Source organism: Rhagoletis pomonella, unplaced genomic scaffold (genome assembly GCF_013731165.1).
Source record: "Rhagoletis pomonella isolate Grant_MI unplaced genomic scaffold, Rhpom_1.0 Rhpom_scaffold_00002, whole genome shotgun sequence".
NCBI lineage: Eukaryota > Metazoa > Arthropoda > Insecta > Diptera > Tephritidae > Rhagoletis > Rhagoletis pomonella.
The window spans coordinates 4,291,580-4,312,329 of record NW_023458556.1 but is presented as its reverse complement, the minus strand read 5'-3'; the positions used below and the strand labels follow the sequence as shown (position 1 = coordinate 4,312,329).

Here is a 20,750-nt window from a genome sequence, read left to right as displayed (position 1 = left end):
ATGTGTATCCTTTTAGTTTGAACTGTCCTTATCGGCTTGAATAATCGGTCGAATGTTTGAAATTTTACTAAGTCAACAATTTAAAAACGATTTTTAATTAAACCTAACGGCCACACCTTCTACCGTAATGTGCTAGATTTTCTTTCAGAATGCAACTGACTAAATTGAAAATTACTCATACGACATGTGGTACACACATTCCGGGTAGTTGGGTTGCGACATCGATTTATCTGCACTGCATTTGTCACTTTTCAATGTTAGAAACGCCAGCTGATGTGCCATAAAAGCGCAACTATGGCTATAATGACAAAAGCAACAGCAACAACAGAACTACAACTGCAACCAAAAGGGCCGGGCCATCATTATCAACTCCAACACAAACATAATCGCCAATGCCATCAACAGCATCTATACATACATACATATTGCTGCCGATAGAATGTTGGTTGTTATCGTTGACATGAACACGATGCACTAACAAGGTTCGCATCCACATACATACATAAGTCTTCGGTTGATTGCCAGCAACCAGCAGTCTATCAACTCAATGCAGATATGAACACTTTTCCGGTCAGTCAGACGCATTTCCGTTTCGCATTGTAACCGCAATCGGTGCATTGCTAGCATCAGCACATATTGTTCGTATTTTTGCTTTTTGTTGTTGTTGTTTTCGTAGGCAGCAGATGCTGTGGAAGCAAATTTTAATGTCACTTTAATATGAAACGGAAATAGCATGAAACCGTAGTGGATAAGGGATTGTGGCGAAAGCAAGCCCCTGCGTGGAAACAGCCAGCAGCGTGATGCATGCACATACATACATACAATCAGTGTGGGCGAAGAAGAGTTTGGATGCATATATGTAAGTAAGTACACAATGTTCGTTTGATTACGTGACCATCATTTCAACACAATCTGCTGTCAGTCGAAGACACACACCTCCATGCTGGCTGGCGGCATTTACCCCTGCGCCTTATTTTCTAGCTCCTTTCTGCACCATCCTCATCCATACGCTTGAGTCGATTTGTATTGTGCGGTAATATCCGGCGCATCGGCGCTCATCAATTCATTTCACGGAAATGCAGCAGACCATCATCAATGCAGCTGGTTGGTTGTTTGCCGTTTTGCTCCGTACAAAAATGTCCGTATGCCGCTAGTGCCGCTGTTTGTTGCCAGGAAGCGAAAGTTTATTGTTTGCACCCCACATATTTTCATGTTTACTGTCCAGTGTTTGCAATTTGCTCTCGCTGGTTTTCAATTTCCAATAAAATAGACCGACTCCGTATTTTTTTCATGGTTTTTTCTTATTCGTTTTAGCTTTTGGCTGGGAGCGGAGCTGCCTCATGCTTGTTTAACTTGTTTTTTTTTTTTATAAAACAAACTGTCTTCTCAGCAAAAATCATAAAAGCAAGGTTTTTCGGTATTTTGTGGAATTGAATTTACCATTTAGTAAAAGTCTTTTTCCAACCGTCTCCTTTTTCCCTGTAACATAAATAACAGACAATTCGTTTTTGTCCGTTTTTTTCGTATCTGTTAAGTATTTTTTTTTTGCGTTGGCCACGTCTTATCATTTCCCTGGCGCTGAGCATATTTAATCTCTTTTACGCCATTTCGCTTAAAATAACACAAAATATTTTTCTTTTATAATGAAAATATATTTTACTTTGAGAGTCTTCACTCTTTTTAATCTTTTGTTTCATACATTCAGAGTTGAGCATTATTCAAATAAATTGTTAATTAGATACAAAATTCTTCGAATGAAATTGTACCTGCAATATAATTATTCGCAATTAGTTTTACCGAATTATCGTGGTGGAAGCTTGATAATTTTTGTGGTAGTTAGTAAGCTGCAATCAGCTGCTCGGTGTTTATCCAATTTTAAATCCGCGCTCATATGAGTAAGTAAAATTCCTTAAATTTTCTGTTACAATTTATTTTTTTTTATAGGAAAAAAGCCACGAATCAGCTGTTGATAGACATAGTTTACCAGAGTAACAAAAGAAAGCTGAAAAGGACGTCCACAGTTGATGAAATTACTGAGTACCAACTAGTAGGTTAACAAGTACCTACTAGCAGGGGTGAAGACACTTAATATTTTTATCCAATGCAAAATTTTTTTGACTGAGCAGCTGATTCAAATAAGAGGTGAAATCAATTTAATCGGGAAATCTATATATATATATATATAAATGAAATGTTTTTCGTATGACGGCGATGCCTGACCAAACGGCTTAACCGATTTCAATTCTGTAAAAAGTTCTTTTTTGGATCTTTTCTTGGATGTGTGGAAGGTTTTTCGATAAAAAAAAATCAAAACTTTTTGTTATTGTTGCCAAAAAACTAAGAAAGCTGAGACGTCACGAATTCACAATTTCATAGAGTTTTCCGTATATATATGTCAGCACCTAGAAGGGAAATATTCCGGCTAAAAATTGAAACGCTAGGTGGCGCTGGGGTCGGGATGCTCTTAAAAACTGCATTTAGTTGCAGAATTGGCTCAGACTTAGAAAATTTTTAGCCAATTGAAAAGGAATATTTAGACTAAAAAATTACATGATAGGAGGCGCTGGGGTCGGGATATTCCTAACGTTCTTATACATGGGGAGAATGATAGATATCTAGACATACATATATATGCGTCACAAAAAAAGGTTGAAACCGCTTTTTTGAGGGCGCCAATATATCTCTTAAGCCAACTACGCTGGGAAACTGAAACTTGGCACTCGGATGCATAAATTGTAAATACTCTACTTATGGCGAAAACAAGAAGCTTTTGGAAAAAAGGGGCATGGCACATACAAACTTAACATCTCCTGTCCTGTTATTTTTGGAGCAGCCTATGCTAACGTCCTGAACTTTTACACAGCTACATATTTTATCAATAGCGTACTTATGGCAAAAAGTAGCAAATATTGGAAAAGGGGGCGTGGCACCTCTCATGCAAACTTAACTTCTCCAATCGCCTATCTCTGGAACCGCCTTACGCTAACGTCCTAAATATAGATAGGCAAGCATCATTCGACTGGGAACAATTTTCTCCTTGATTTCTAAATCGCATTGAGCAATTGTTATTTTCTTTTTAATTTTTGGGAAAGGGTAAAATTGTTTGTGAAAATTTTGGAAAATTTTTGAAGTTTGAAATTTGAATTTTTATAAGTTTCATTATAGATTGTCCCATCTACATACCTACTATATACATAAAATGGTAGCTGTTTTTGTTCTTCGGACTAAACTCAAAAAGCACTGGATAGAGTTCAGTCAGATTGTCGGAAGTTATAGCTTTCACATATGGTCCTATTACCTATGGACTAACCACTATAAAACTCGCTTGATGGCTCTGGATTCGAGTTATTTATGCGCTGCAGCCGTAATATATAGAAACCCCATGTATTTGATCTGCTTTGGCCCTATGTTTATTTGTTTTCGAATTTAGTTTTCAGATGGCTAAATGAAATTGTGTAAGCGCACTTTTTTTTTGACGCCCTCATACACCCTTAATGCGATCTTGCATTTACCTCCGATTAACGAAATTGATCGAAACGGTCGTTATTGCGGCAGTAAGACTCAAAGAAACCAGTTCATAATTATTAAGACGAATCGTAAAAATGGTGAATCGACAAGGAAAGATTCGACCACATCCGTCCAAGAAGGAGCACGGTAGGCTTCATTTAAACGATGTTCAAGATATCACATAACTCTCATTTTAAAACTCTTCATCCTGTTGGGAAGCGAGGCTTCTTGGCCCTACAATAACAGAAAACGCTCACCTGTGATCTTAGGTTTCCTTATAAGGACTTTTATTAGCTTACGCATCGTACCTATGTTGTACGTGCAAGATCAGAGAAGATTATGCACGCTTGGCAGAGATTTCACAGGTGCAAATAAGACGATCGGCAAAGCCTATGTATGAGGAGGATTCTGCTCTTTATTCGTTCAAATTTTTTTACTTTACATACCGTTTTTTCTTTTAAACGCTGTTTTTGCATTGGCGCACGCAAAAGTTCTTACCAGGTGCCGCGAAGCAAGCAGAAGAAGAAGAGATGGACCTATTTACTTATCGACCATACAAGGCCTACTGTGAAAATCATTTATACCGGCGCTTCCATATACCATATTATCTTCCATACCACTAATTGTTCAGATATGAGTTTTTCAAAATATAAACCTGTCGACTGTCCCTACTTGTCTTATATTAAGGCTGTTCAGGATCCTGTGCACATGGTCGTAGATTGATATTAGCCGTCTCTATAACTTCGGCGTTGGCTAGCGCCGTTTTATCAATTGGATTGGTTAGTGGTTACCATACTTTTACTTTTATAAATGTCTTATAAGTATGCCCACGGCAACCCAACCTTTATTAAGGGTGCTGGTGTAATTGTCGAAACTCGGAAACTCGTGTTAGTTTTGAACCAGAATTTTGTTATTTTTAATGATTTCCCTGCATTGGTTGTATGTACATATCGCGAAAGGTCTTCCAAAGTGTATCAACATAAAATTTGCTCTTTTCCTTGTTACGTTCAAACTTTCAAAACGTACTTGCCTAAAAACAGTTTTTTCAGTTATCTGATAAATTTTAAAATTTGAGTTAATGCACTTTTCACTCACGAACTCGTGCGATATGCATACATATGTTTACATTACCAACCGGCAGCTGGTGATCGTGGTTCAATGGCTCGTTGTTTCGCTCTCTTAGCTTCCACTCTCTAGTTGAATTTAATAGGGGTATTCTCTGAGTCTTGCAAGGCCCTTGCACGGTGCACGGATTGCACGGTTTGCAAAGCTGTCCCATACGAAAACCGGTTTTTGCCGTGCAATCCGTGCAATCTGTGCACCATGCAAGGGCTTTGCAAGACTCAGAGAATACCCCTAATATTTTGTTTCTGTAGCCGGCAAAACCGGTATTCGGTGTACTCGGACGCATAACACCCAGCGCTTTTCTACACATACAGATATCTTTAAATTTAAGGCATGAAAGGAGAGAAGTAGGTTACACGACCCATATGTACGTAAGTTGGCTCAATTGCGAAACTTTACAATTGGCGTATTTGCTCTGCACTCTTTGCATTCCAGTTTTGCCACTTAACAACCATCGGTACTCACAAATTTTCATTATTTTATATGTGCTCTTGATAACAGCTTATGACTTTTGCTGAATGCTATTTAGTCTGCACATAAACGCCGTTGCGAATGAGTTCAACTTAGCAACAAAGTGCAATAATAAAGACAACACATCAACACCTATCGCCAAATGTCAAGTAAGTACACCTATCCTATTTAGTAATATTTATGTATAATAAGCACTTATGTACATATGTATGTAGGAGCATCCAGCACACTTACCTACAGTGTTGCCATCGGTGTGGGTGTAACACTCGCATCTGGCCTGGGTTACTGGTCATACCTGCAATGGAAGAAACGCAACGCAGTGCCTGAAAAATGGCGTCGTATTGGTACTTTGGACCAAATCAATTTATACCCCATTAAGTCGTGTGCACCGTTAACACTAGATGCCAACGCAGCCTTTGCGTGCGATATGCTTGGCTTGATGCTTAATGGATGCCGCGATCGCGCACTAATGGTGATCAACGCTTCAAATGAAATGATCACCGCGCGCGTTTATCCACGCATGGTATTGATTGCTACAAAGTTGGTTGGATCACAACGGCTGCAATTGAGCGCACCTGGCATGGAGCCGATCGAGTTGGATTTGGGCGCTTTGAAAGCAGAGGGTGAGCAAATAAGAACAATGGTGTGGAGCACCCCCGTGTACGTGCGACCAGTCGGAGCTAAATATGACAAATGGTTATCCAATTATCTACTGAATAAGGGGAGTGGTATGCGACTGGCTCACTATCCATTGGAGAAACCCGTGAAGGCGATCAATTCACGCATGTCGCGTCAGCCATTCATTTTAAAGGAGGATCGTGTGAGTTAAAAACCCTCAATTTTTATTATTTAATAATTATTTTTCCTTTGTTCTTACATGTTTATTCCCAAAGGGAACTTTTAATGACGCCACCAGCTACATGCTTATGAATTTGGCCTCGATTAAAGAACTAAACACACGCATACCCCGTTCGGTAGATCCATTGCAGTTTCGTGGAAGCTTTCACCTGAAAATGGACACCGACGAGCCATACGCCGAAGATCACTGGCAGTGGGTGAAGATTGGCGACGAGGTGATTTTCCGTGTAGTGGCACCCTGCACTCGCTGTATATTCCCGAATATAAATGCGGTGACAGCAGAGCGGGACCCCGATGGCGAACCGTTGAATACATTGAAGAAGTGAGTTGAAAATATACTCACAAAATGCATTTGATATATATATGTAAACATTTCGTTATGCATCTATTTAGGTATCGCTTGTTTGAAGGTTATAAATCGCCGGCACTTGGTATTCATCTGGGTTTACGCTTTGCAGCCACCATCAAGACGAACGCAGTTGTGTATGTAGAGGATAAGTCGTAAAATAAAGAAGAAGAGTTATCTTAAATCATTTTTAATTATTCTTATACCATTGCATACGAATTATTATTTGAATCAGATTTTTATTTTATCATTTCATATTTTTTTGCTCAAGAGAAATTATTATTATAAAATTTTTATTTTTTTCGCTCAGCGATAAAATAACGATTATTTATAAATTTTAAAAGGCCATACCCACGCAACCCGCTGAAACTTTATAAAACTTAAATATTAACTATTTTATTTTATTCTTTATTGGCTAATCTCGAAAAATATAAATCTTTAAAAATTATAAAAGAATGTATAAAGAAAAATATCTGGTTGCGATCGACAGTATTTTTTGGTTTTGTTAATTAAAATTGAAAAATAGTGACTGTTTTGCGGTCCTGGTACATATCAAGCATTGTTTTACTTGGCTGAGTTCAACATAGAACGGCAGGCGTTACATCTTCCTGCTAACTGGTGCCAATAAAAACATCACGTGAAGCCAACAGCCTCATCATGTATCTCGAAACGAGCGTTCGTCTTGTCTGCCACACGAATCGTTCGTCACTTGGTACTTTGTAATTCGTTTTCGTCTGGCAACACGAAAACAGCTGATCGTTACGTTGCTTTCGTCTAGTTTAGAATTTTCTAACACGAAAAGGAGACGAAAGAGCGAGGATAATCGTTAAAAACAAACGAAAGGTTATAAGTGTTCGTCGAGATGGATCGTTCAGCCGGAATAAGTAAACTCAGTGAAAAGTTTATAAATTTCAAACAAAATAAATGTAATCAATATAATAATAAAAAAATAATAATAAATGTTTTCACCAATTAAAAACCCACAACAACACAATTTGAGGTGATGATTCAAGAGATAGACCAAAATCCGGATCTGGCAAGAGGAGTACCAGTATTTGGTTCTGACAGAGTCAGGGTTCAGAAGCGATGGGACGGGATAATGGAAGAAGGAAAGCTTATACTTGGTAGCAAAAATCCTGAATATTCTAGTAACATAACCAAAAATACGATTTGTTTATTTTTCTTCAGACAGATGGGCTGACCTTATAAGCCGCACAAAAAGAAGATTGCGAACTATATTCGTAATATAAATATGACAGGTGGGGTCCCGTTCGGCATTTACGGCTGACGGAGACCGAAAAAACGATCGACCGCATCATTTCTATGTCGAAGGCCGAAGCGCCAAGTGGCGCAGCGCTTGGAAGTTCAAGGCTTTCGGCATCACAGGCAGCAGCGTCCACTTCTGATAATTCGTCAGCGACTGACATGTCAGTACTATTCGTTGTGCGTACAGCAACGATACGTAATTCAAGAGGCTAACCCTATTCGTATCATCCCAACGTTCGTTGACGCACTACTCGCCACTCCAGAGCCCACTAATTCCACCAGTATACCAGTATAAAGTTATAACTACACAAAAAATGTCTCAAATGAACGGCAAAAATAGTAAATAACATTTGACGGTGATGCCCATTTTCTATAAAGTGTACCAAATAAATTAAAAATAATAAAACTCTTAAGGAAATATACAAAAATACCTTCATATTTCATTTAGCAACGCTGTTCCAGACGAATACAACGTAATCGACGTAAAGTCTACACGAAGCAATCGCTCGACTTACAAAATTGTAAGCGGAGACGAATTCGCCTGCAGACGAATCGTTTGTGTCCCCTATCGTTCGAGATATATGATGAGGCTGCAAGTCTTTCTACACCTGGACCTTTCCAATGCAGGGCGTTTGCATCCATTCGTACGACATGGGCTAGCCCGCGGAACCGCTGTATTTTAATTTAGTTGAATACTAGATATAGTCATATGTCATTGTAAAGTTAATACAGCTCATGATTCCATTATTTTCGATACTTACAAATGTCTGAAGGCCTAAAAATCTTTTGTTGAATCTATATCTCGAACACTCCAAAGGCGTCTTCATCTGATAAGGAGGATATGGCGATAGATTTATAAAATGAGAGAGGAATTTCATGATCATTTGTCTACTCATTGTCATTCCAACGAAGCACTAGCAGGTAGACTCCGGAGGTTTATGCACAAATCGAAGCCTAAAAATATGTACCACATAACTAGAAACAAAATGTATACAAATTTATACGTTTTGATTATAGTTAGGAGTTAAATATTTTTAGGCATCGATCTGCATAAACATCCTCAGTCTACCAGAGAGAGATTCTTCATTGCATTTCAATTCTGATTCTCGGGTAGACGAAATCTACTAGGACTTCTAAATTATAGCTACCAACACTAACCTACATAATTGCCTAAATAAACGGCGCGATGGTTAAAGGCTATGATGTCGGCTTCATCGGAATACCCGGTGCAGCTATGAAGCTTTTTTAATCATATCCGACATCCGATTTAACAAATCAAACGATAAGAAGTCATTTTGTTATAAACTTCATTTGCTACCGACGATGGCTTGAAGATCGGCAAATAGATGATGTGTGTGGCTCCTGTCACAGGTCCTAATTAAATACCTGTTTTTAAATAGCCCAGCTGATAGACTATTGGCTTCGGCAGCTTTGTTATTTTTCATTTCATTTTCTTAAACTTCGTGATGATTTGTTAACGGAACATCACCTCCATAATGATTGATTGGTGAATACGGATCATGGTCATCTCTATAGTTGCCGTCACTGATACCATTCAGCAGGTTGGGCAAATGTTCCCTCAAGTTCTGAGCGTCAGTCACCAGTTTGTCGTTCTTGTTCTTAAAAGAATATGGCCAGTACCTTCCGTAAGTCGTTATTCTGGAGGATTTTCGTCTCTCCTCTAGAGATGCTACAATGATTTTTTATTTGTTGCCGAAATTTTTTCGGTCGTTTCGACGTGAAGACTGAATTTTCCGATTGTTTGACCACAGTTATCTTTCTTGTCCACCATGAAATCATGATCGCCTTGCACAATTTTTCATCCGAGGTCTGCTGAACTTTTCCACTGAACATCACGGATTATTGTTTTTTAACGTGGATCGCAATTTGGGAAATTAAAAAGGCTAGTTGTTTTAACAAATTTTTAACAAAATTATTTAGATATTACGGCATATACATACATATGTAAATATGTAGATTCCTTAAAATTTGATATTAGATATGTTTTTTGTTAATAATCTAGGCGAGGGCCATCGCGCAGAAGCTTGGAATGGCCGTACCCACATATATGTAATTGTATGTATTAACTTCCACTTTTTTTGTATCTACCTATATTGAACATAAATGGGATCACCAATATTTAGCATGCCACATTTATAAACATCAAAATAAACACCCATAGATGGTTCTTTTGGATTTTGGAGGAGGCGATATCTGAAAAATAATTTCTTTCATAAGTTTTATTTTCAAAGGCACTTGCTTCTTTTTTTCTTAGAACTTACTTCTTTAACGTTTTAAGCGGTTCAAAATTGGTATCCCGCGTATAATCCTCCACATTTATATTGACCACAATACATCGCAAACAATCGGAATTATACCTGATGATCGTCGAGCGTTCTGCGTCATTACCGAATTTCAGCCACAACCAACGGTCCTCATCATAAGGTGGTACATTTGGATTGCTATCGACTACCAGATTTCCGCGAAACTGTTGACAGTCGACACGTTTATTTTGGCCACTGAGACGCTCATTAAGGTCATGTAACGAACTTTCATGTATTACCATAACTGGAAAAATCCCCTAAAATAGTTATATGTATGTATGTATATAAATTATTTAGTGAATGCTTCGTCACTTTCAGTCTGAATTATTTATTTATTTATTGCCATTATGTTATACTCTCACCCCCGCTTCTCCCTTTTGAGGTAACAACTTTACATACAAACGCAATCCGTTCTCACGCCGCACTACGACACGCGAGAACCACTCATGGTGTTCGGCCTGACATTCAACTAAACGCTTGCCAATAGCATTTTTACATTTCTCAGGCGCTTTTAACGGCGCTCGCAACAACTCATTCAAGTCCACAATTAACGGCGGCATATTCGGTGCCTCCAGTCGCAGTACCTTGTCTCTCACGATCACCGAACGTATGCTCAGCATACGCGGATAGGAGCCAGCATACACCACCGCACCAGACTCCTCGTAGGCAACCAAGCAACGCTCCCACAAATCGTTCGAATGCACCCCGAACTCAGAGCATTCTACTTTTTCCAGACGTACGGGAGCACCACCTTTGACAGGATAGAAGTTGATGGCTTTTAGTGTACCAAGATATTGCCAATTATCGGCGTTGGGATGTCGTTTACTCCTGCGTAGGCGCATGCAGTATACCCACCAAAGAGTAACGCCACCCACCAAAGCGCCAATGCTAATGCGAAGCCAAGTGCTAATCTCCACCGAACGCATTTTTACACTGAGATGATGAAAAATTAACTGAGTAAAACAAACAAAATGAGTGCATATGACTTTGTATGTATGTATGTATGTATGTACATATGTACATTTGAAAGGTTCATTGAGCGCGTGAGCATTGACTTCGCTGTTGAGTATCATTGTTTCCATGGTTCACTTAAGTGCATACATATATGTGTGTGTGTACTGTATGTATATGGATATGTAAATATGATAAGACATATTTATTGACTGCAAAATTATTGCACAAAAAAAATTTTAAGGGGGGGTTAGGTTAAAATATTATATTAAGCTTTTAAGCTGCGAGTGAGGTATATGGAAGACGTCTTGCGCGTATGTATGTATGAAGGTATTTCCTTCAAATTTTATTTTCATTATTAAATTCTGAGAGTTAATTAATTTGGTACAAATTTGAGATCGGTAAGAAGTAACTTAGAATAAAATGTACACAAGTGGTGCTGGAGTCGAGATTCTTTGAGGTACAAGTACATACTCGATACTTTTCGTCCGATACAAAGTAAGTTTTAGGGATGTGCCGGATAGAAATTTTGCCGGATAACCGAATTTCGGATATCCTGTAAAAAATAAGAGCCGGATTCGGATATCCGGTAGACTGCTGTCCTTAATAAATTTGACAATATTTTTAGATTAGGTTTTTTCGTTTAGCTAGATTATCTGCTTTTTCGAGCTGAACTGTCCAGGAGCGTTTCTGTCCATTCGAACGACATGACCAAGCCAGCGGAGCCGCTGAATTTTAATTCGCTGCACTATGTCCATATCGTTGTAAAGCTCATGCAGCTCATCGTTAAATCGTCGCCGAATCGCCCCGTAAGGCTCCATTGTTGCGATATTTTGTGACACACGTTTCAAAACTCGTTCTCTTTTCTGACATCAATAAATCTAAAAACTGGATAGATGGTGAACTAAATAATTCAAAAATAAGTATAATTCTGTTAGCATGGAGAAGCCTGAAAGCTTCTATTGAGGAGCGAGAGCAGGATATTTGGCAATGCTTTGAGAAAATCGCCAACGGCTCTGATACTGATTCCAATTTTTGGATACCCAACCGTTGGAGAAATGGAGAAACATTTACAGCTACCCCATATACCCAGACAAGAAGATCCTTTAATTTGGTGGGATCATAGACGGCCGCTGTAGTGTAGCGGTTAGCAGTGCGTGCTACCATTCCGCAGGGCCTGGGTTCAAGCCCGGTTCAACCCAACATAAACAAGTAAGAAAGTCTAAGTTCGGGCGGAGCCGAACATTAAATACCCGGCGCAATTATTAAATATATGTTTTCCACCTTTCCGAAAGCTACCGCTGCACGATAAGCCGGGGTGTATAAATTTTAAGTAAATTAGCGTCCTTAAATTTCGAAATATTGCAGTTTCAAGCATTTGTGAAATATACCGTTATATGAAAAGCGGTCGTAATTTTAGTCCGATTTCAATAATTTTCAACGCTTTGCTTTTATGTGGCAAGCACAATAACCATACCGAGTTTGGTTCAAATTGCTAGAACGGTTAGCGAGATACATATATGTGATCATAAGTGGGCGGTGCCACGCCCATTTTCCAAAATTGTATCATAAGTGTATTTCTTGGTAAAAAATCGTTGCAACCATAAATTTTGAATAAATTAGCTTTAATACTAACTGATTTATCGAGGATTTCGTATTTTTCTAAATTGCCGTTATATGGGATGTGGGCGTGGTTATTGTCCGATTTTAAAAATCGGCCATTTGGTATGCTGTAGCAGGACCAACAATTGTGCCAAGTTTGGAAGAAATTGGTGCAGCGGTTACCAAGATATACACATGTAACCATAAGTAGGCGTGGCTACGCCCATTTGCCAAAATTTTTTAATATTCTTATTTTTCGTCTAAAACTCATTGTAAATATCAATTTTGAGTGAATTATCTTCAGTAGTTACTAAAATATCGCGCTTTTCGTATTTCTGAAAATTACCGTTATATGGGAGGTAGGCGTGGTTATTGTCCGATTTCGCCCATTTTCAATACCAATCCTATGCCCAAAAGAAGTCCATGCACCAAGTTTCGTTAAGATATCTCAATTTTTACTCGAGTTATCGTGTGCACAGACGGACGGACGGACGGACGGACAGACAGTCACCGCTTAATCGATTTCTCTTTTCATTCTGATCATTTATGTATACATTTGTCTATATCTATCTCGATTCGTTTTGCCTGTTACAAACAACCGTTATGTGAACAAAGTTATAATACCCTTGTGCACAAGTGCGCTCGGGTATAAAAAAGTTTTTTTTCCTAACAGCGGTCGCTCCTCGGCAGGGCAATGGCAAACCTGCGAGTGTATTTCTGCCATGACAACAGCTTCTCATAAAAATACAAGCGCCGTTCGGAGTCGGCGTAAAACTGTAGGTCCCGCCCCTTGTGTGACAACATTAATGCGCACGCCACAAATAATAATAAACTAAGCAATAAGTCTATCTTCTTCTATACATAGTATAAAGGAAAGTCGAGATTCTTCGTACGCGGTAGTCTCTAAAGCTACTGAACGGATTTTGACGAGATTTTCTCGAATATACTCTGTACTGACAGGTCCTGATAGGGTGACCTTTTTTACTTAGATTTTTAATAGGTTTGCCACCTGTCTAAGTATACAAGATACGCACCGTTCGTTGGATTACAAAAGATGAGGTGTCAAATGAAATCGATTGGTCTCTAGAAAGGCACCAATGTTTTTTTTTAATAGGGTTGCCACCTATTAATAAAATTACTATATTCAATCATAATAAGCGTAGGCATCAGTTCTGCACCATCACTGTAAAATGAAAAGACTTAGCCTCGACATGTGCAATAATGTATTATTTTTCTGAGTAGGGTTGCCACCTATTAAAAACTTAAAGGATTTTTGCCGTTCGTTGGATTGCAAAATGACATACCAGATGAAAGGGGCTGGCCTTCGCATGTACAATAGCTTTCGTTTTTTGAGTAGGGTTGCCACCTATTTAAAAATTACTATCTTCTATATATAGTATCAAGAAAAGTCGAGATATTTTGATCGCGCTAATCTCAAAAAATACTGAAAGTAAGTAGTAAGGATTACTAAAGTAAGTAGTAAGAATTAGACATGGATTAGGGGCATGAGACACTTAAGATTAGCAGGTTTTTTCTTTTTTTAACTGTGTCGTTATTGCAGAGGACCATCGATATGTAGCACTTTCCAAAAATCTCCACACACAGAATCGTCTGTATTGACATTGACGCTCGTTGCTCCTCCTGTAAAAAAGGATTATTTCAGTTCAACGTAGAATTCACCAAGGCCGCGAGTCCACTGCTAGACATTCGCGCTTTCTCATAAAGCCAAGTAACTGTTGAATACCAAATTCAATAGAAGGTCGACACAATCTTAAACGAGCGATAAATACAAAAATGCATCAGCAACGGCGCATGAGCATCTAAAGTCCACTTTGCTCCCCCGTAGTTCCGCCCACTAATTCGTTCTAAAAAAAACCACGAAAGTTGACATACATTTACATACATACAGATCGCTCATGTTTTGCAAAAGCGTATTAGTTAAAAATTTTGGTTTTTGATATACAAATTTTTACAGATCATACATATCGAGTGCTAACCACCAAAATAACGTATGCGACATTTTTTTCGAAATTTTATTTTTGATGCAGAAATGCATCTAGAGGCTCTAGGAATATTTTTGCATCAAAAATAAAATTTTGAAAAAAAAAGGTCGCTTACGTTATTTTGGCGGTTAAGGCTCGATATATATCCCTAACATATGTACATAATATCGAGCCCTAACCGCCGAAATAACGTAAGCGAAATTTTTTTCAAAATTTTCTTTCATATATATGTATTTATATATGTAGCTGTGTATGAATGCATATATCGCTACCTAAATGTGAAAAGGTGCCAAGTCCACATTTTTTTCAAAATTTACTTTTAGATGCAGAATGACAGATAATGCGTAACTACATCGATTTTTAGTATCTCCTGAATAATTACAAAAAATGGAATTGGCTCCTTTTCACCTCTAGGTAACGATATGCAAATACAACGGTATCTATTTATGTACACATTTGGATGCTTATAGATATACATACATATGTATTTGTAGCCTAACAAAGCATACATAAGGCAAGTACACGACTACTCTCAGTCGCTCATTGCGAACAGTGGAATTAAGATAGGGACGAAGTGTTTCGCAAATGTACTACCTATAAAAAAATTAGCTTTAACAAATCGTCAACTGATAAGAAAGTGCTACAGCGGATTACTAGTGCGAAATGTCCAGTAAATAAAACTGCGTTAAATCCCATAGGTTGCTTTTCCATTTAATTGCACATTTTCTCGTCTTAGATTCAACCAGTGGAATTTCCACCAAAATGCTAGTCAGCCTTGGCGCTGGCATTGGAGTGACTGCCGTATCGAGTGCTTCTTATTTATACTACAAATACTGGAAGCAAGATGTCATGCCCGAGGAATGGCAGCGTGTGGGCATCTTAGAAATGCTCGAATTCTTCCCATTGAAATCAGGAGCACCACTCAAAATGCCAGAAGACACTGAACTGGAATGTGAAGTGCTGGGCCTACGTTACGAGAGCGTTCGCGATCGTGCGCTGATGCTGGTCGATAGTAACAATTTAATGTTAACAGCTCGTGGCTACCCTAAGATGGTTTTGATTGCTTCGAAACTGGTAACACCAACAAAGCTAGAAATCAATGCACCCGGCATGGAAACACTGGAATTAGATTTTAGTAAGCTAATTAATGAAGCGCCGGGCATCGATATACACACATCGGTATTTGGTGCTCCATTGGATGCGATGTTGTGCGGTGAAAAATACGACAGATGGTTCTCGCAATACATTTTGAGTCAGGAAAACGGAGTGAAGCTGGTGTACTATCCCTATCCGAAACCAACGAAGCCAATTGACAAAGATTTAGCCAAGGAACCACATATAAAAAAATATGATACGGTATGTGACAATTATTATAGTATGAGCGCACTGCTATTAAACGTTTGTACAAACAAACTTGCATATATCGATGGTCCTCTGCAATAACGACGCAATTCAAAATTAAAAAAAACAAACACCTTACTGTTGTTAAGTGGCTCATGTCTCAAATCCTTTTCTAATTCATATCTAATCCTTACTACTTACTTTGGCAAGCATTGGACATGGATTAGACAAGGGTTAAAAGCATGAGTCACTTAAAAGTAGTAACGGTTTTTATTTTTTGAATTTTGAATTGTGTCTTTATTAGAGAGGACCATCGATATGCATATACACATATATATCGTCTTTTAAAATACAAAACCGCGTATCGTCATTATTCTGCAAAACCGCGTATTTTAACATTCGCATTCGCAAAAATCAATGCGGTTCATTTGCGAATCCGAATATTGAAATGGAACGAAAAAAATTATAAGTCGAGGTGGTAATCTCCGTTCGTTTTTTCTGTTTAAAATCTATTTCAGTCCTCTTTCATATGATACCAAATTTGTTTATATTTGGATAAGCGGTTTGTTTATTATCCGGAAAAGACGTTTATTTCGGAATAAAAAAAATATTAGGCCAAATTTAACTCGTAAAAACTAACTGTTATTTTCGGTCCCTAGAATATTATGCAAATTTTTTATTAAGTACAATGTTCCAATTTTTAAATTCAAGTACTAAAAAACATTCAGTCTTATCATGAGTTTAATTTTCCCCGAACCGGTTCACTTTTCACTTTTGGTTTTCATGTACATATTTACTATGGGCGGAATACAAATTTACGGGTGATTTTTTTCGGGAAAAACTCAGGATATACCAGATTATTAAAAATTATTAACCTTTCCATTTTTTATTTACCTAAATCACCTAATTTACCCACTTAAATTATTTCTTAAAAATACATGACATCCGCAAGCTTTTAAACATCCGCGTCCGCATTCGATCCGCGGGTGTCTAAAATTCCACATTCGCAACATCCCTAATATGTATGTATGTGCCAGGTTGCAACCTAAAAAATAATTTATGCAAAAGTACATACGCGGTTTTGCCATTTGTTGATACGTGGTTTTGTACTTTAAACGCCGATATATTAGTGTTTTGGCAGAGCTTCTCCTCCGATTTGTGGTGTGCGCCTTGATGTTGTCTTACAAATGGGAGGGACCTACAGCTTTACGCTGACTCCGAACGGTGATTGTATTTTTATGAGAAGCTGTTTTGCATGGCAGAAATACGCTCGGAAGTTTGCCATTGACTGTCGAGGGGCGACCGCTGTTAAGAAAAAACCTTTTTTTTTCTAAATTTTATTTTGCGATGTTGCTTTGACCAGGGCTTGAACCCTGGCGCAGCGGAGTGGTAGCGCGCACTTCTTACCAGGGACGTGAACCGGATGAAAAATTTGGTCGGTAAATTGTAAAACCCGTTAGGATTATTATTATTATGTCCATGTCATTGTAAAACTCATACAGCTCACGTTCCATTGTCTGCGGTACTTTCTATCGCCAATGCGTAGAGGCCCATAAATCTTTCGCATATATTTTCTTTCCAAGAGCCGCCTCATCAGATATTTTCATTGTCCTTACGTCCGCGCCATAAACCAGCACAGGCATTATCAGTGAATTATAGAATACGATTTTTGTAAGGCTAGAGGACTTTACTTCTCAATTGTCTACTCAGTCCGAAGTAGCACTTGTTGGCAAGAGTGATTCTGCATTGAATTTCGCTGCTGACATTATAATCGGTGTTAATGCTGGCTCCCAAGTAAAGGATATTCTCCACTTTCTCGAAATTATAACTGTCAACAAGGACGTGGGTGCCAAGGCGCAAATGCGCTGACTGTTTGTGTGATGTTAGGAGATACTTCGTTTTGTCCTCGTTCACCACCAGACCCACATGCTTTGTTTCTCCATCTAAGACAGAACAGATGTAACCCTTATTTGAAACAATAATATCGATGTCGTCGGTGGATTTGCCAGGCCTAAAGCCACACTGGTAAGGCTCAATCAGTTCGTTGACGGTGGGCTTCAGTATTTTACACAACACGCATGGCGGGGTCGCCTTTCTTGTGGATTGGGCAGAGCGCACTTGAGATCCAGTTGTCGGGCATGCACCTTATTAGCTCCTTGCCATCGTAATAGAATAGCTCTGCTGACAGGCCATCAGCTCCAGCAGCTTTGTTACTTTTCATCAGCATAATCGCGCTGGGATATCGATTCCAACGTTATCGACTGGGGGCTCGGGTTCGTCTTCTCCACTTCTTTTAGTGCTGCTGCCATTCAAAAGGGTCAAAAAGTGTTCCCTCCATAATTTGAGTACGTTCTGGACGTCGGTCACTAGGTCGCCATGGTCGTTCCTACACGAGTCTTGAAACCTTCCGTAAGTCGTTCAACTCTCTGCTAATAATTTCGGGTGTTTTTTTTTGTCGGCCAGCATTTCAAGCTCTTCGCAATCACGTATTAGACCCTCCCCCCCCTTCTTATTGCGGCAAATACGTCTAGGTTCCCTCTTCATTTCCCTATAACATGGCTCGCGTTGCGCCCCATCGCAGCGGGGTCCTGTAGGCAGCTGCAGCTTCTTGACACTCCTTATCGTACCAGTAATGAGCGGAAAATGTGGTTCCACAGCCCGCGTATGTCGCTTTGTTGAAAAGTGCTCTCTCACAGCAGGTGTGAGAGTCGAGTGGCGAATCAATTGGCCGTCTGTTTTGATTGCAGCTTTTCGACGATGAACTTTCCTTGCATTGTCGGGCGCACATTTTTTGCTGCACCGAGGCGGGTGCGTATATTGGCTGAATCCATATAGTGGTACGAACCGATGTTTGGCCCTCGGAGTGTACGTATGTACATCTAAAATACTGGAAGTGTGCCTTCCGTCTATAACAACATACTCGATTTGGTTTGCAGTTTTTCGATCTGGAGACACCCATGTAGCTTAATGAATATTTTTATACTAGAACCCAGTACTACATACCGCCAGGCTTCGGGCCACTTCGAAGTCGGATCAGCCTCAGCCCTTTATCGGACGATTCCTCATGGAAGCTGAATTTTCCGACAGAGGCGCCAAAAGTCCCTTCGTTCGTAAGTTTTACATAGCTAGCTTTTTTAGCTTTTCGCATTCTCTCTTCCATGACGATTGGTCTACTTCTTTTTTACGACTTCTTCTACTAGGCACCGCAACTACTAAAAATCGAAAAAATTTTACATAGAGCACTTTGCAAGTGGACTACTCATATGTGTAAGCGCCAATCTATTTTTTTTTTTTTTCGTAGGGGGGGGAAATGCTTTATGCACTGGCCGGGGTCGCTAATCTCTACCTTCCGCGAGTGTGGGACTTCCACCGAAGCATGTTGGGCTACCCACTAAAACCCAAACACCCACCGCCCGCGCAAGAATCCCGCATCTGGCACCGCTATTATGCAAGTCTTCAGATGTGCGCTACTAGAGCCTCAAGGCTGCTCCATTGTAGGAGCGTTTCATTCGGGTGTCCTCAGTAGACATCCGTCTTCTCATTTGCAGCGGAGTAAGAATTTCACGTATCTCGTAACTGCTTCCCACTTGTCTGCACTGGAGGTCATTACCCCAATTGCGTTGTTCGGGGTTTGTCTCCGTGTCTTTCTTCCAACATCCTGCGCGAAGTCAAGAAGTGCTGGCAAGTTAAGAATGTGTGATGTACGTTATATTTGACTTTTCCACAGTAGTGACAGAACGATGAGTATACCCTGCCCATTCTATGAAGATACAATATTTTGGTCAGTCTCAAAGGGATTCAGTAGCGCATTTCAAGGGCACTGAGCACCATGTATTGGCCACAGTAGAAAATTGAAATTCGGTATAGATATTACAAATACCAAAAGGAAGAAACTAAGGGGGTGCCCCGATTTCTACGATGACATTTTTTCCCCATGCAAAATTTGAACCACTCAAATATACATAATACATATTGTATGTATGTATGTATATTAAAAATGTGTGAAAGCATACACAAATATGTACATATAAGTTAAATATCAATTTCAGGGTGCCTTCGCTGATGCTACTAGCTATATGCTGATGAATTTATCATCAATTGAAGATCTCAATAAACGACTCCCGCGTCCAGTACAGCCAATTCAGTTTCGAGGCGGTTTCTATTTAAAAATGGATAAGAACGAACCCTATGCTGAGGATTCATATGATTGGATAAAAATTGGCCAGCAGGCAGTCTTCCGTAAAGTAGCGCCATGCCGACGATGTATTTTACCCAACATCAACCCAGAAACCGGAGAGCGCGATCCTGATAATAATCCATTGAAAACTCTAAAAACGTAATTTTATATGCTGTATTCAATTAATTGATATTCATTGAACCCACTTATTCTTCCGTTTATATGTAGGTATCGTTGCTTTGAAAAGAACCCAAGCCCTGTTCTTGGAATTCATTTGGGTTTGCGTGAGCCGGGGAAAGTCAAGCGAGGCGATGTCATTTATATCGGCATTAAAAAATAGATAACTTATTATTGTCTTTTATATATACATACATATATTATTTAGCATATATTTTTATATTTATGAATACATTTTATGCTATTTGCTTTTGATTAAATTTTTATAACGAATGTAATAATTTTAGGCGCAAACAACAGCATACTTCTTTTTTTATAATTCGTACATGTTTATTTTATTAAATACATGTTTTTTGAGTGCACATACTCGTATACAGTGTGTGATGTAAAAAATATAGATACATACATATGTATATTATTTGAATAAATAAAGCGATGAATTTTATTTATTTCTTTACATGCATTTCACCATTGCAAAGACCCGTCTAGAACGCTATGCGCTCTCTTCCATTCATCGGGAAAATAATATTTTCGAATGCATATACTTTATAAATATTCGTGTCATATACATACATAAATGAAGATTAAAAATAAAATGTCTT

The 20,750-nt window shown here is 38.9% G+C and overlaps 4 protein-coding genes across 5 annotated transcripts in view; 2 read left to right on the top strand and 2 right to left on the bottom strand.

The window, feature by feature from the left end:
* The first annotated feature begins 5,044 nt into the window (after window positions 1-5,044).
* LOC118734538 (mitochondrial amidoxime-reducing component 1-like) lies at window positions 5,045-6,501 on the top strand. The gene is made up of 4 exons (XM_036464256.1): window positions 5,045-5,252; window positions 5,319-5,923; window positions 5,997-6,283; window positions 6,355-6,501. The coding sequence occupies exons 1-4, from the start codon at window positions 5,246-5,248 to the stop codon at window positions 6,464-6,466; spliced, it is 1,011 nt and encodes a 336-aa protein (XP_036320149.1). The 5' UTR covers window positions 5,045-5,245; the 3' UTR covers window positions 6,467-6,501.
* A 3,079-nt stretch (window positions 6,502-9,580) lies between these two features.
* Window positions 9,581-20,750, bottom strand: part of LOC118732910 (mitochondrial amidoxime reducing component 2-like) — an 18,379-nt gene continuing 7,209 nt past the window's right edge. The window contains exons 1-3 of one of the 2 annotated variants that reach the window (XM_036462032.1): window positions 10,260-10,838; window positions 9,856-10,154; window positions 9,582-9,787 (exon numbers count right to left, since the gene is read on the bottom strand). In XM_036462032.1, the coding sequence (XP_036317925.1) occupies window positions 9,679-9,787; window positions 9,856-10,154; window positions 10,260-10,823 (972 nt within the window). In that variant the 5' untranslated portion in view covers window positions 10,824-10,838 and the 3' untranslated portion in view covers window positions 9,582-9,678. Of the gene's footprint in view, window positions 9,788-9,855; window positions 10,155-10,259; window positions 10,839-20,750 lie in introns of those variants that run through there. The other variant, XM_036462034.1, reaches the window with a different exon arrangement.
* LOC118732912 (mitochondrial amidoxime-reducing component 1-like) lies at window positions 14,983-20,593 on the top strand. Its single transcript, XM_036462035.1, has 4 exons — window positions 14,983-15,123; window positions 15,190-15,809; window positions 19,844-20,130; window positions 20,200-20,593. The coding sequence occupies exons 1-4, from the start codon at window positions 15,117-15,119 to the stop codon at window positions 20,309-20,311; spliced, it is 1,026 nt and encodes a 341-aa protein (XP_036317928.1). The 5' UTR covers window positions 14,983-15,116; the 3' UTR covers window positions 20,312-20,593.
* LOC118732915 (vesicle-associated membrane protein 7) overlaps window positions 20,571-20,750 on the bottom strand; it is a 32,696-nt gene continuing 32,516 nt past the window's right edge. Inside the window, exon 6 of the transcript XR_004992197.1 lies at window positions 20,571-20,745. The gene's annotated coding sequence lies outside the window, so the exon portion shown is untranslated. The remainder of the gene's footprint in view (window positions 20,746-20,750) is intronic.

Bases quoted from the DNA above. Each gene is read 5' to 3' on its own strand.
- LOC118734538 (XM_036464256.1), top strand. The intron at 5,924-5,996 runs GTGAGTTAAAAA...TTATTCCCAAAG, and splicing joins TCATTTTAAAGGAGGATCGT to GGAACTTTTAATGACGCCAC. The intron at 6,284-6,354 runs GTGAGTTGAAAA...GCATCTATTTAG, and splicing joins CCGTTGAATACATTGAAGAA to GTATCGCTTGTTTGAAGGTT.
- LOC118732912 (XM_036462035.1), top strand. The intron at 15,810-19,843 runs GTATGTGACAAT...TATCAATTTCAG, and splicing joins ATATAAAAAAATATGATACG to GGTGCCTTCGCTGATGCTAC. The intron at 20,131-20,199 runs GTAATTTTATAT...GTTTATATGTAG, and splicing joins CCATTGAAAACTCTAAAAAC to GTATCGTTGCTTTGAAAAGA.